Below are 16,025 nucleotides of genomic sequence, written 5' to 3' on the forward strand. Positions count from 1 at the left end.
TGAATTAAAAAAATATATATTATATATAAATATTGCCCCCTAATACGTTTTAAACAGGTTGTAAGCCTAAAAAACATCCAGATATTTTTTCTCACAATCTGACTGTCTGTCATTCCAAGCTTTTTCAGCTGCAATACCAAAACGTCCTATTGGGCAGGGGGGAGCTACTGAGCAATTCTGTCTGGCCATCATCAATGCAAAATCAGGGCAAGTGACATCACTTGCCCTGCCATTCTGAAATGGCCTGTTCAGACACGCCCATTCAGGAAATCCATGAAATGAGCATGAATGACTGAATGTTAAAAAAAAATATTTTTTTGGGTACAAGAGACACTGGGGAGCCCAAAAAATACTAAAAACCTAAAAAAAAATGAAATTCATGGTGTAGCCCCTTTAGTTATATTCCGATCTACAAGTTCACAGCAATGCGATGCGTTGTTAGCTTGTAGATCTGTTATTGTTGGGTCAACATTAAGCCTACATTACCTCTGGGTTGTCCGTTAGGTAGATCTGTCTGGAGATGTTGTTGACGGTGCAGATCCACTGACAGGAGGAAGCAGACAGACAGACAGACATCATTCATGTTCAGACTCTCCTGATCAAACACATGACACCTCGAACAAAACGCTATGTTGTAGAGTACAGTACCACCGTGGCAAAACACTCTTAGCCCATTAAGACCTGAAGCCGATTTCTACAAAAATGTCTTCTAAATCCCAACAGTTTTCTGAAAAACCTAATGTTTCTATATCAGTGGTTCTCAAACGTTTTCATGTCAAGGACCCCCAAATTGATATGTATTTGGCCGCGGACCCCAGTCTCAAAATATGTTGTTCCAGGGACCCCCCAGAAGCAAAGATTTTAGTTAAAAATGTTCGCTTTAAAATAATATAAATATATTAATTTGCACACATTTTCTCGATTTTTCAAAAATAGCAGATCTACAAGCTCATAGCGCGGCACTCGGTGCCGCGCTATGAGCTTGTATATCTGCTATTTTTGAATAGCCAAAGTGTAAAATAATGCTTTTTAGCTCAAATGAAAAAGTGACACAGATGCTTCTTCAGGTCTTAATGGGATAGTACAAAAGAGATGTAAGACAATGAGATACATCAGACAGGTGTAAGACCACAAGGAACATCAGACATGGTACAGGTAGGTATGTAAAGAAATGGCCTCTATGATGCTCACCTCCTCATATTCCTTTTTGCTCTCTGCTTGTAGAATCATTGACCTGGAATCACAGAGAACAAGAGCTGAAGGACATGAGCTCAATGCTGGAGCCGTGAGCCATCAGAACATTTCTCAGACAGCAGTCTCTCCACCAAGGTCCACTTTGACTTTATGTTTTCCATCTCAGAAAGCAGGTTTTTGTTAGTTTTTTTCCAAACATACCAAACATCAACACCATTTAAAATATTCATAATTACACAGCACAGCTACTGTAACAAATTTGAAGATAGATTTCATATCCATCCACAACAGGCGCGCGCGCGTGTGTGTGTGTGTGTGTGTGTGTGTGTGTGTGTGTGTGTGTGTGTGTGTGTGTGTGTGTGTGTGTGTGTGTGTGTGTGTGTGTGTGTATGTTTTATACGAAAGACAAAGACTAAAACTAAGGATATTTTCTCGATTTTAGATTTATTTAGTTTTGTAAACATGCAATACAGTTTCTTGTTTTTTCTTTTATAGACCTTGTTTTAATTAACAAAAATATTGTTTTTAATTATATATATATATATATATATATATATATATTTTTTTTTTTTTAAGTCATACCAAACATCAACACCATTTAAAATATTCATAATTACACAGCACAGCTAACAAATTGGAAGATAGATTTCATATCCATCCACAACAGGCGTGTGTGTGTGTGTGTGTGTGTGTGTGTGTGTGTGTGTGTGTGTGTGTGTGTGTGTGTGTGTGCGTGCGTGCGTGCGTGCGTGCGTGCGTGCGTGCGTGCGTGCGTGCGTGTATGAATTATACGAAAGACAACGACTAAAATTAAGTATATTTTCTCTATGATGATTTTAGTTTTATTTAGTTTTGTAAACATGCAATACAGTTTCAGTTTATCTGGGTTTTCTTGTTTTTTCTTTTATAGACCTTGTTTTAATTAGCAAAAATATTGTTTTCAATTCTATTTTTTTGTTGTTGTTGTTGTTAGTTTTAGTTAACTATAATAACCTTGGTTTCCACACACAGTGCATACTAGTGTGATGGAAACACTTTTATTTAATGCACACATGCGCCCGCCCGTCCGTACGTACGTTTTGCCCGTGGGCGAGGCGATCTGGAAGCAGTAGCGCCTGTCCTCGCACTCCACGGCCATGACGGAGCTGTTGTCCAGGTCCAGCACCATGCCCCCCGCCACCGCGCCCCGGGGCTGGCACATCAGGTTTCCTCCCTGGGTGAAGAAATACAGCCGGTCCCAGGCTGTGGTCACCAGGCCTACCTTACTGGAGAACGAGAGAGAGAGAGAGAGAGAATCAGAATCAGGTTTATTGTCACATCACAGGTTCACAAGGCAAAAAAAGTGGGTGAAATTCGTTTTTGTACATCATTCCCATCGCAACGTTAATTTCCATAGAAAGAAGAGGGGGGGGGGGGGAAGAAGAAGAGGGGAGGGGGCAAGTGGGAAGGAGATCGAACAAGAGAACAATAGAAGGCCAAAAACAAGTTATCTACATATTTACAAAGTACCTGAGATAAGAAACAAACTAAGGTGCCTGAGCGTAGCAGCAATGTATGTATACTGTGCATGATATACTTATAGACGCTAAGGTGCTTAGAGAGAAAAGAGCGCAATAAAAAAGAGAGAGAGAGAGAGAGAGAGAGAGAGACAAGAGAGTGTGAGGGGGGAAACGAGAGAGGAACAAGAGAGCGAGAAAGAAGATTGAGAGAGAAATGATAAAGAGAGAGAGAGGAACAAGAGACAGAAAGTGAAATGAAAGAAAGAGAGAGAGTGGGACCAGGGACGTTCTAAGTCAAGGTCACAGCAGGATGGGACTTTGGAACACAGAACATTGGGTTCCAGTAGTAGTGGAGCGGCTAAATGCTTTTTTCTGGCAGAATCTTTCAGTTGATGATAAAAGCGTGAAAATTGGCATGAGCAGTCTCCATGGGTCACTTGACAAGAATATTGTCTGAGCCATTTGTAATTTCAAGATGGCGGCCATTTTTCAAGATGGCCGATACCTTAGTGGGCAGTTAAGTGATATGATGGTTTATTTGGTGATACAAGCATGAAAATTGGCATGAGCAGTCTCTGTGGGTCACTTGACAATAAGCCACCCACAGCTACTTGAAATTTCAAGATGGTGGCCATTTTTCAAGATGGCCGACACTTTAGTGGAGCATTTAAGTTATATAATTGTTCATTTGGTGATACAAGTATGAAAATTGGCATGAGCAGTCTCTGTGGGTCATTTGACAATAAGTCACCCACAGCTACTTGAAATTTCAAAATGGCGGCCATTTTTCAAGATGGCCACCACCTTAGTGGAGCAGTTAAGCTTAAGAAATCATTTAGTTGGTGATACAAGCATGAAAATTGCCATGAGCCGTCTCAAAAGGTCATTTGACAAGAAACCGCCCACAGCCACTTGAAATTTCAAGATGTCTGCCGTGCGCCATGTGGATCCTTAAATGATACCTTTTCTCATAGAAATGTATTGGGTTCCTCAAAAAGCTCTGTCAAGAGAGGTTGTTTGACTGTGTTTTGTCTGACTCCTCGCCCACAAGCTGTCCAGTTTGGTAAAACCTGTCAGGAGTTGCCTCCCACCGGCATAGCTCTCAGTGTTCACTGAGGTAGGCTTACACAAGCTCCCTTACCACGACAAGGTAACAGTCACAAGGGAGGATAATATATATCTTTTTTTTTTTAAACTAACAGCCATTACATGTGTCAAATAGATACTAAGGGGTGGGGAAACAAAAAATAAGATGAATAAATTAACACAGTTGTGGTGCTGATAAGCACAGTTGTGGTGCTGATAAGCACAGTGCTCCAAAATTATGAGCAATGGCTAACACTGAATGGCAATAGCCACGGAACCATGACAAACTATACTAAGGAACTAAACTGAAAATGTGCTTCACTGTTAGATATGGCAGTGGAAGGTAGTGGAAGCAATGTTACAAAGTAACAACTGAAAATTACACAGTAATAGACTAGATACAAAGTAAAACATGATGCGCCGATGTGGCGAGGGGAAGCCGAGCCATAGGCCTACCCTTGAAAACACAGAGGACAACGGGGAATAACTCTGGCAAAATAAACATGCAAATATAGGTTCTAGCAGGGGCAATTACATAGGCATGTGAAACTGGGTCCATATCTGAAGCACTTACACCTTCCAGTACATGCCTTGGTGCACCCACAATTGGTCAACTCCCAACAACTCTCTGCAATAGGTGGAAGTGGAGTCCAGAAGACTTTCCACTTCTCGTCCTGTTCCACCCATCCCCAGTCAGATGGGCTCGGCATTTGTGGAGGTCGCTTCAATGCCTGTCCCCACACGTATCCAGCCTCATAAGAAGCACGTTTGGCATGCTCTTTGAGTGCTGCTTGAGTTGGCAGGATCAAGTCATATCGTCTTTGCTTTCTGGCAAAGAGATCAAGCCTGGCCTCGTTCACAGTTGTGACATCACTGGACCGGTCATACATTAGATCTTCTTAGTCTCTTGACATGGATATCTTTGGTATCTTCAGTGTCTTCAGCAGATGTAGATGCTCTCTTTTGGGCCCTTTCCAGCTCTGTGTTGTTGAACAGCTTGAATGATATGTTGCTCTGTTTCTTGTCAATGTGCTTTCTATGCCATCACCTTCATCTAGTCGGGTTGGACTAAGTAAGATAGGCAGAGCATTGATCTTATGAAATAATGGAACATTTCTTGCAATGGTATCATGACCAGTACGATCGTGCTCTCTGTTGAATAAACTTGGCTGAATGAGTTTTTCCTTGGTGACCTGCTGACAAATGAAACATCTGTCCCAGTTAGTTTTCACAACTGTTATGATGGCTTCTGCCATGTCTGCAGCATAGGCAGAGGCAGAGGGTTTATCCTTTTACCACCTTTTACCAAGCACTTTGATGTATGGGATACAACTAAGTTTGTGCCTTAACCCAACACTTAGTCCGATCGTTCATCCAATGCCATTTAAATCCCATGCGATCTGTACACCATCCGGTTAATTAAAACCCCATTAACCTTGGCTAGGCTCTCCCGCGCTGGCACAACCTGTCAATTCAGGTGCGGCTATCTAACTGTTTTGGGGTAAATTAGACAGCATTTGGGATACTAACTTTCAATTAGCTGACATTGAACCCCACTCTGAGGTTTAACAGCAGTGATATATCACCAGTGTGCCCTGGTAGTGCAGATATTCACTCTTATCTAATCTATCTATGATCAACAAATCAACACAACTGTTTTAGCATAATAATAATAATAATAATCGTCCTTAATGAAAAAAAAAACGTACATTTCTATGAGAAAATGTCTTTTGAGGATCCAGGGGGTGACCATCTTGAAAATAGAAATTTCAAGTGGCTGGGAGTGTTTTCTTGTCAAGCAACCCTTAGAGACTGCTCATGCCAAATGTAATGCTTGTATCACCAAATAAACCATTATATAACTTAATTGCTCCCCTAAAGTGTTGGCCATCTTGAAAAATGGCCGCCATCTTGAAATTTGAAGTAGCTGTGGGTGGCCTATTGTCAAGTGACCCAGAGAGACTGCTCATGCCAATGTTCATGCTTGTATCACCAAATAAACCATTATATAACTTAATTGCTCCACTAAAGTGTTTGCCATCTTGAAAAATGGCCGCCATCTTGAAATTTCAAATAGCTGTGGGTGGCCTATTGTCAAGTGACCCACAGAGACTGCTCATGCCAATTTTCATGCTTGTATCACCAAATAAACCATCATATCACTTAACTGCCCACTAAGGTGTCGGCCATCTTGAAAAATGGCCGCCATCTTGAAATTACAAATGGCTCAGACAATATTCTTGTCAAGTGACCCATGGAGACTGCTCACGCCAATTTTCACGCTTTTATCATAAATTGAAAGATCGTAGCACTTAGCTGCTCCGCTATAGGGGGAAAAAACATGTATCTTATAATATTATCCGGTTATGAGGAAAAGCTTTTAGAGCCTCACAAATTTTCACTCAGGCACCATACAGTATTTTCTACTGTATGACCAATCTGGGAACCCATCGCCAAATGAAAAGGAAAAACAGCGCCCTCTGCTGTTTTTACTATCTCAGTTGGCTCTGGGAGGAAGTCGACGTAGCACACGTGCGCAAGGAAACCAGGGTTTTGCTCTGCCTTCAGCCTTTCACTTCCGGTGGTGCGACTATGTTTTCATTCCCACTAACAATATTTCTACACGGAACACTAACACCACTTCTCCCAGAGAACATGGATGGTTTTGGTTATAAGCCCACTTGTTTCTATGATGAAAGAGCAAGTTAAAATGTGAATATCTTTCCGTGGTTTTGTCTGCTCCGAGGACGCTATTGTTAAATGAGTTTCGGTTTGTTTCTAGTGGGGAAAGATCGGCAGACACGTAAATCCCACCCACTACATTTGATTGGGTAAAGCGCGGCCTGCTTCCTGATCTTGTAGGCCAGTGCGTACGTGATATGACGAACCCCCCTACAGATTCAAACGCAGAACATTATCTGTTCTTGAGAGATTACTGTATGACTAACCAAAAGCACACTTCCCCTTCTTCTCGTAAGGCTTTGTCGGTTACTGTTACTATTTACCGTCTTGTCCCACCATGATGATTCAGACCCTTACATTGAGAAATAACAAGGCGTTGAGAACAGATGCACCGCAGGGGGACGGACCCAGCTCGTTGTGAACTTATAGATCGTCCGTTTATGCCATTATAAGTAGGTAGGTATATCGCCCCCCAGGTGGCGCAGTGGTAATAAGGTGCCTTCCCACCACTGTGGAGGTTGTGGGTTCGAATCCGCCATTGGTGCATCCGGCTTTGTTGCGTCACAATTGTTCGGGGGAGGGAAGCCAGGCGGGGAGAGGGTGATAATAGTCATTGCACGTAATCCTACGGGATGCGGGGGGTGTGGCATCTGTCAGCAGGGAGTGTTGGGCGGGAGGAGTAGCACGAAAGGCCCTACGTCCTCCCGGTGGGGGCTCCTAAACTGGCAGGGTTGCCAGATCTGCTTGTTATAATTTCCCGGCAAGATTTTATTTGAAAATAGCCGATCTACAAGCTCACAACGCGTCGCATCGCGACGCGTTGTGAGCTTGTAGATCTGCTATTTTCAAATAGCTGATGCATATGTTAAAGTGCTCATGCGGCCCATAGTTGCTTCTTTTGGGCTGGTTTTCCTAGACCTGGTTGCTTGTTTCTCTCCATGAATCTGGCAACACTGCTCACTTGGCATTTACGACTAAATTCGTGAGAAAAAGGAGCAAAAAGCTAAAAAATAGATAAGTATATAGGTATAAGTGGTTCAAACAGAATGGCATTCATTCTACAGAAACCTTTTCTCTGGGTCTCGGGCGGCATTTGTCAACGACAGCGGCCGTGTATGAGCGAGAGAGACAAGAGTCTGACAGCTCTGGCATTTCACTGAATCACACTGTGTGGACCCGAGAGCTGCGGCTCAGCCCCCCAGGAGCCAACGAGGAAGCCTTCCTCCCTCGCATATCAGCGGAAGAATAAGCTGACGGCACATTACTGTCACTATAACCTGACTGACCCACCCACGTCTGGCTGGTGACACTAAGATTGTGTCGCCCGCATTCTGGCTTATTTTGAGCAGCTTGGGCAGGAAAAAAACTAAACAAACAGAACATATATATATGTACCGTACATTGAATTTTTGTTTACCACTTCGGAAAGTGGTCAACATCCGTGCGATCATATCTTTTGAGTCGAGCTAACCCATAAAGACCTGAAGACAATTCTACAAATGTCTCCTAAATCCTAACAGTTTTTTTGAAAAACGTATGTTTCTATATCAGTGGTTCTGAAACTTTTTCATGTCAAGGACCACCCAAAATGACATGTATTTGGCCGCCGACCCCCCATCTCAAAATATGTTGTTCCAGGGACCCCCCAGAAGCAAAGAATAGAGTTTAAAATGTTCGCCTTAAACAATATATATTCAAAGATTTGCACACATTTTCACGATTTTTCAAAAATAGCAGATCTACAAGCTCGCTTGTATATCTGCTATTTTGGAATAGCCAAAGTGTAAAACAATGCATTTTAGCTCAAATCAAAAAGTAACAGAGATGCCTTCCTCCAGGTCCTAATGGGTTAAACTAGCTTGGGGCAGGAAAACATTTACAGAAAATAATATATATATATATTGAAATGTGTTTGCCACTTCAGAAAGCGCTCAACAACACCCGTTGCTGTGCATTCTGATCGTGTCTTTTGGGTCGAAACTAAACTAAACACTGAAATGTCAACACGATGCGAATGCCGTCAAATGATAAACGATGGTGCAATCATTTCTGTTCTTGCAATGTCCCTCCCTTTTTCGAGAGATAGCAAATAAATGGACCGCAGGAATCAACAACAGCCAACTTACGAACCCCCTCACCCATATCACCACCCCCCCCCCCCCCCCCCCCCCCCCTCCCCCGCCAACCTGGAAATGCCACCCGGTTAAATGTGACATTTTCCTCTGGGGGTTTTGAGACAGTGGGGGCACGAACGAGCGCAATTAGTCTCACTTCCTGATGTTGAGGTAGCCGGCCTTTTGGATGAGGGCGCGGTTGACAGGCTCCGTGTCTCTGTCTGGCATGTAGACCGTATCCTCCACTGACAGGAGCTCCCTCTGGGAGGCGCGCATGGCCTCCGCCTCCGCATCCAGCTGGGCCTGGATGCTGCAGAGTCACACAGGGGGGAGAGAGAGAGAGAGAGAGAGAGAGAGAGAGAGAGAGAGAGAGAGAGAGAGAGAGAGAGAGAGAGAGAGAGAGAGAGAGAGAGAGAGAGAGAGAGAGATGGGCTTTATATCAGTAGTTCTCAAACTTTTTGATGTCAAGGACCCCCAAATTGACACTTATTAGCCCGCGGACCCCCAGATATGAAAAGATATGCCAAGGACCCCCAAAAGAGAAGAGTTTTAGAGTTTTTCTATAGCAGTGATTTTCAAGCATTTTAATTTCTTGGACCCCCAGTTTGACATGCATTAGGGCTACGGACCCCTATCTCTTGGACCCCAATTTGTATCGTAAAATCAATGTTAATGTAACTCTGAGAGTGTACAAATGGAACCAAATGGACCGTAAAATCAATGTTAATTTAACTCTGAGAGTGTACAAATGGAACCAAATGGACCCGTTAGGGTCCATTTGGTTCCATTTGTACACTCTCTGAGTTACAGACCCATAAGGGTCCCTTTGGTTCCTAACTACCATTTAGCTGGGGACCCCCTGGAACTCCCTCAAGGACCCCTGGGGGTCCCCGGACCCCACTTTGAGAACCAACGCTTTATATCAAAGCGCAACTCTACAGATATCAGCCAACTTTTGGGAAATTAAGTTTACGTTGCAATAAAAAAACATAATGGCCAAACGGATATATCGGTCATTATTTCACTTTTTAACCCATTAAGACCTGAGGCCGATTCTACAAATGTCTTCTAAATCCTAACAGTTTTCTGAAAAACGTGTATGTTTCTATGTCAGTGATTCTCAAAACCTTTTCATGTCAAGGACCACCCAAAATAATATCTATTTGGCTGCGGACCCCCCATCTCAAAATGTTTTGTTCCAGGGAGTCCGGGATCCTCAGAAGCAAAGATTTGAGTTACAAATGTTTGCTTTTCAAAAATATCAGATCTACAAGCTCGTAGCCTATGAGCTTGTAGATCTGCTATTTTTGAACAGCCAAAGTATAAAATAATGGATAAAGTGGTTAAAACCTAAAATGACACAGATTCCTTCCCGGTCTAAATGGGTTGAACAACATCGGTAGCGGCAATTATGGAACTTATTTTATTTATCTTTTGCTAACAAATTAAATGTTCTCATATAGAAACTTGAATCAAATCTATAGGTTTCTCAAATTGATTTGAAAATGCTGCACTTTTTTGTGGACAAAATATGGGTCAAAACATCAGCAATTGGTGATGGAAATCTGAGCCAAATGCTATCACATGCTATAGTTCATCACAGGCATCAAATACGGTAGAGACAGAGAAATGTGGTCTTTACTTTTGTGTCATGGTGGATACAGAGCTGAGAAAGGTGTCCATCTTCTTTGAGACCAGCTCCATGCCTTTCTTGAAGAAGTTCACCTGGAGAGAAGTGGCAAAAGTCAAACCATAACAAACCTTGTGTTGAGCTTGACATACTAAAAGCATTGGTTCTCAAAGTGGGGTCCGGGGACCCCCAGGGGTACTTGAGGGGATACCAGGGGGTCCCCAGCTAAATGATTTATAGGAACCAAATGGACCCTTATCGGTCTGTAACTCTGAGAGTGTACAAATGGAACCAAATGGACCCTAACGGGTCCATTTGGTTCCATTTGTACACTCTCAGAGTTAAATTAACATCGATTTTACAATATGAATTGGGGTCCCAGAGATGGAAATGCCATTAAATGTAGGTCCGTAGCCCTAATGCATGTCAAACTTGGGGGGCTCCTTAAATTACAATGATTGAGAATCACTGCTAGAGAGCCGTAAAAGATCTTCTCTTATGGGGGTCCCTGGCTTATCTTTTCAAATGGGGGTCCGTGGGCTAATAAGTGTCAATTTGGGGGTCCTTGACATGAAAAGGTTTGAGAACCACTGGCCTAAAGGACCTCTTCACCTATTTAAAAAACATCTTCAGACAATTGGTCCTCACTAACGTTCATTATAAGATGGCACCATTTTTCAAGCAGCTAGCTAGCTAGCTACAGTAAGCTTCGACTAATTTGCTTTCCAGTAGGAGTTATGTACCCGAATAGAGGGGACATGGAAGTGTGTGTGTGTGTGTGTGTGTGTGTGTGTGTGTGTGTGTGTGTGTGTGTGTGTGTGTGTGTGTGCGTGTGCGTGTGCGTGTGCGTGTGTGTGATCCACTTCTTTCTTTTTAATCTCATTTTGTGTTAGACGGAAGCATTTGAAAAACGGTGGGAGCCAACGCAAGAGACATTTCCATTTATCTTATGCATATTTAATATCTGCTGCTATTTGATGTTTCTTATTTGCATAAGAACTATGTCACACATGTTTGCTATGTATATTTAATATCTCTTTTGATATTTTTATTCTCACTTTAACTCTCATTCTTGCACAACCAATCCGCTGTAAACATGTGAAGTGACAATAAACTGTTGAAGACAGCTAGACTGTTACAACAGTCGGGTCTTCAAAAACTATTATTATTTCAAACTTTTGCCTCGAGTACAATTAAAGAACGATAAAAAGCCCTGTGAAAAAAGCAAACACGTTGCGAGCTTGTAGATCTGCAATTTTCACTATTTCCATAAACCACCAGTGTGCAAGAAAGTGAAATACAGAGTTACGTGGTTATCAATTTGGTCGATTATGAAAACACATCTATCCGAATGTTTTCATGTTGATTCATTGATATATGAAAACTAAACAAATAATTATAAAGATAAACAATAGACCTGCATCTCGATTATTATTAATATCAGTTTGGATATATTTTTGGCGTAATTGCCCAGCCCTAAGTCAGGTGCATGTTAGGTAGGGTAGGTACCGTAGGTAGGTAGGTAGGTAGGTAGAGGAGATAGAGTAGGTAGGTAGAGTAGAGTAGGTAGGTAGTTGGTAGTGATGGGAAAAAACGTTCATTTCAGTGAACGAACGATTTCGTTCACGTTCACCGCAAATGATTCGTTCAAATGATTCTTTCACATTCTCGTTCAGTAGCGCTATTTTCTAGTGTTCAAAATGTACTTGAGTAAAAGTACAAAAGTATTGGCATCAAAATATACACTTAAAGTACCAAAAGTAAAAGTACTAACATATTTGAAAATAGCCGATCTACAAGCGCACAACGTGTCGCGATGCGGCGCGTTGTGAGCTTGTAGATCTGCTATTTTCAAGTAACCTATGTATAAAATAGGGCTAAAGTGGTTAATGTATGTTTTATAATGTGTGTAAAACACAATCGCGGGAGCGTTTTTTTACGTCACGAGTGAACTTAACAGTTTCAGAAAGTGAACGAGGTCGTTCACGTTCATGGCAAATGAACTAGTTCTTTTGAACGAATCAATCATGAACGACACATCACTAGTAGGTAGGTAGGTAGATAGGGTAGGTACCTGTGACTGTGTGTATCCCAGCATGGGCTCCAGCATGGCCACTCTCTTGCGGTACTGTAAGGCGTTGAGGGCACAGTAATACTGCATGGAGGCCTGGTGCTGCTTCCTCCTGGTGTAAGCCACCTCTTTCACCATGTCTGCCTTCATCTGTTCAACACAAGAGAGTTAACCCATTAAGACCTGAAGCCGATTCTACAAATGTCTTCTAAATCCCAACAGTATTCTGAAAAAAACGTATGTTTCTATATCAGTATTTCTCAAACTTTTTCATGTCAAGGACCCCCAAAATTATATGTATTTGGCCGTCGACCCCCATCTCAAAATATGTTGTTCCAGGGACCCCCGGAAACAAAGATTTGAGTTAAAAATGTTCGCTTTAAAACAATATATTCAAAGATTTGCACACATTTTCACAATTTTTCAAAAATAGCAGATCTACAAGCTCGCAGCAGTCATCAGTCACTGGAGTAGTGTGGTGGTGTTTACCTGCAGAAACACACTTTTGTTTGCCCCCAAAATGTCCCCATCTACAAAAACAAACAGTGAAAAACACCAAAATACAAGGAGAGGGCTGTGTATGTCTGCAATTTAACACCACCACACTACTCCAGTGGCTGATGACTGCCAGTGCCGGTATAGGTCGTCATTATGGGTAAAGAAATTGTATTTGTGTTATGTAAACACAGGGCAAATAAATTACATACAATGCCTTTAACCACGTGAACCGTAGCATTACCAATTCTGGGCATGTCATAAAAGGCAAACATTCGGTGAAATTAGACAAACATTTGGCGAAAATAGCAGATCTACAAGCTCACAACGCTTGTAGATTTAATTTGGAGTAGAGGGGGGACAATTGTTTGAAAATTCTCGATTTGAAAAATAATATATTATTATTCTTTTACTTTTCAACTACAGTGGCCAAAATAGGGACGCCTCATTCATAGTCATCTCTTCACCTTAACTGAGGTAAAACACAAAACAAAAAAACATTCACGTCCATGTAACAACGTGTTAATGAATAGTAGCTGATTGATGACAATACAGTCAGTGTATTGAGTCAGTGCATACAGAGTGACACACACACACACACACACACACACACACACACACACACACACACACACACACACACACACACACACACACACACACACACACACACACACACACACACACACACACACACACACGAACAGTTTTGCAATCATTTCATGACTCAACTAATAACCAGCGCTTCACATGGTTAGCCTGCTAAATGGAAAGGGCAGACAGACAAAGAGCAGAGAGCATCATTATAAATGATAGTGCTCTACCCTGCATACCAAGGTGAACACTCACATACAGACCCACGCAAACCACACACTCCCACAACGTGTACTCACAATGTACACTTAACTTCTTAAACCCTCTATACTTAGTAAAACGGACCTGAGTTGCAACTGGACAGTTCTTGTTTCCTTCAACAACAAGTCTCTCAGACGCGTTGAGAGCTTGTAGATCTGCTATTTCTGGTGAATGTTCCACCCATAATAGGGGTGTTGGGGTTCAAGTGGTTAAGCCTGCAACCATGTAATACGCAGATGCAAACAACACAGAAAGGTGCTCTTCAGAACAGAGTGTACATACGGGCATGGCACTCTGCAGCCATTTCCTATTTGATGTGCTTTAGAAAGCACTCCCAGTGCATTACCAGCACATTACTGCACTGCACTGCCTTACACCTTCCAATCAATGAGAACAAACTCACTTAGTGGAGTCAAGCACTTCATACAGTAGTCACTGCACCGAAAGGAGTGCAAGGAGATGAATCAACCCCCCTCCCCCTGCATATTAAGAGTTCTCAACGGGCCTGAAAATTAAGGCCCGGCCTCTAACTGGGCCCTACTGGGCCGGCCCGAGGCTCTGCCCGAACAATTACCATACTTTTAGGCCCGAAAGTCCCGAAAAGGTGTCATTATGTCCTTAATGTCCTTAAAGTTACGCATCCAACACACTTTGAACTGAGCAGATTGGACCTTCCGTTCCAGAGATAATGGCCAAAACATATTGAAAACGGCCACTTTCGCCGATTTTCAATTGAGTGTTGGCCATTATCGCCCGTTTGTCTTTAATAACACAGGCTAAGGTCGGACGGCAACAAACTAGATACCTGAGTAAAATTCACTTTGAGCTGCATCCAACGCATCCACTGCCATTTCCTTCGGCCTTACCGTTAGGCCGCGAGGGGCAGTTGAAATTATTATTTTATTTTCTTCTTATTTGGGGGTAATAGATCATTTCTTCTTTAAAAAAAAAGAAGATTATTACTGCTTCAAGATGAAGTCGGTTAGAGGTTCTACGTGCCGGTTTCTAATTTACTATATTTTTGGTTAACTGCCCATGTTCAGAATATTTTCGCCAAAACTAACAGTACCTTACCTTCTCGCTCTCCTTCTTCTTGGGCAGCCGGCTGTACTTGACCATGGCGGCCTCGTGTTCTGGAAGAGGTGAGGATTAGGAGAGAGAGGGAGGGAAGTGGGGAGAAACAAACCCAAAGGAGAGTGAAGAGAGGGGGGAGAGAGGAAGAAGGGCAGACAGCAGTGGATATGAGGGTTCATGGGACAGATAAGGCTGATTTATACCACATTTACACGGTAGCGATCAGAACAGAAAACGACAAAGTGCCGTTGCGTTCTCACTTTTTATTCTGCGTTTACACGGAGACGCAACAGTGATTGAAGACGCTGTAGTGTGCATGCCAGGGGGCTAGGTGGCGGTGTGACGCACTGCCAGATAGACATGTCACGCATGCGTAGAACCTACTTCCGTTCTACTCCCTATCACAGCTGTTTGTTTACAGCGTCCTTGTTTTTCCTCGTACACTTCCCGTTCGCCCCTCACCAATGTAACAGCATACACAACGTGAGCCGATGTGAGCCATAACGTCACACGTTTTGTGGTTTCCCCGTATTGCCTGTTTACACAGAGACGCCAGACGAAGCATTTTCAAAGATTTCCACTCTGGAAGGGGGCTTCACTTTTTCTGTGTTTTCAACCCGAAAATGACGTTGCCATCTAAACGGAAGGCACATCTGGTATTTTATTTTGCCGTTTTCTCTAGAGATCTCTGTCACCAAAACGGGGGCCTTAGTTGCATGTGGGTGTCGTGCACCGAAAATAGCTGATCTACAGTGAGTTTGCAGATCACTTATCGTAATTGTAAGTCACTTATTGTGAGTCGCTTTGGATAAAAGCGTCTGCTAAATGACTGCAATGTAATGTAACTTACCATCACTGGCGATGCCAAATATCTCCCTCAGGGTGCTGATCTCTGAAATACACAATATTCCATACAAACAAGGTCAAAAGTCACAATTAGACAGATGGTCTACTCTGTGCATGAGAGGTGAAAATACATCGATAAACTGACAAAGATTAATAGACTCCACAGAATTGGAAAACACTGTGGTCGATTGTAACGGGTAACTTAATCAATTCACTAACAAATGATAACGCTGTCTAAAGACATACAGTAGTACAGTACAGCGTCTTGGAATTGCTGAATAATTGCTCAATATTCTAGTATCTATCATAATCATGAAATCTAAAGTCTGTCTGTCTGTCTGTCTGTCTGTCTGTCTGTGTGGTACAATTTTGAGGTATTTTTTACTTTACTGGAGTATTTCCAGTTTTCAGTACTTTTACTTCTACTCCAGAAGCAAATATTGTACTTTTACTCCACTAAAATTATTTGAAAACTAGTT

General features: G+C 42.3%; 1 protein-coding gene across 1 annotated transcript in view; it reads right to left on the bottom strand.

Moving 5' to 3' along the window:
• The window catches only part of appl2 (adaptor protein, phosphotyrosine interaction, PH domain and leucine zipper containing 2), a 42,398-nt gene that overhangs the window by 18,457 nt on the left and 7,916 nt on the right, over positions 1-16,025 (bottom strand). Inside the window, exons 6-13 of the mRNA XM_084059755.1 lie at positions 15,551-15,592; positions 14,701-14,759; positions 12,280-12,426; positions 10,218-10,300; positions 8,733-8,885; positions 2,271-2,459; positions 1,192-1,234; positions 487-543 (exon numbers count right to left, since the gene is read on the bottom strand). Of these exons, the coding sequence (XP_083915881.1) occupies positions 487-543; positions 1,192-1,234; positions 2,271-2,459; positions 8,733-8,885; positions 10,218-10,300; positions 12,280-12,426; positions 14,701-14,759; positions 15,551-15,592 (773 nt within the window). The remainder of the gene's footprint in view (positions 1-486; positions 544-1,191; positions 1,235-2,270; positions 2,460-8,732; positions 8,886-10,217; positions 10,301-12,279; positions 12,427-14,700; positions 14,760-15,550; positions 15,593-16,025) is intronic.

Source organism: Gymnoscopelus microlampas, assembly GCF_963454915.1.
Source record: "Gymnoscopelus microlampas genome assembly, chromosome: 6".
NCBI classification, from domain to species: Eukaryota; Metazoa; Chordata; class Actinopteri; order Myctophiformes; family Myctophidae; genus Gymnoscopelus; species Gymnoscopelus microlampas.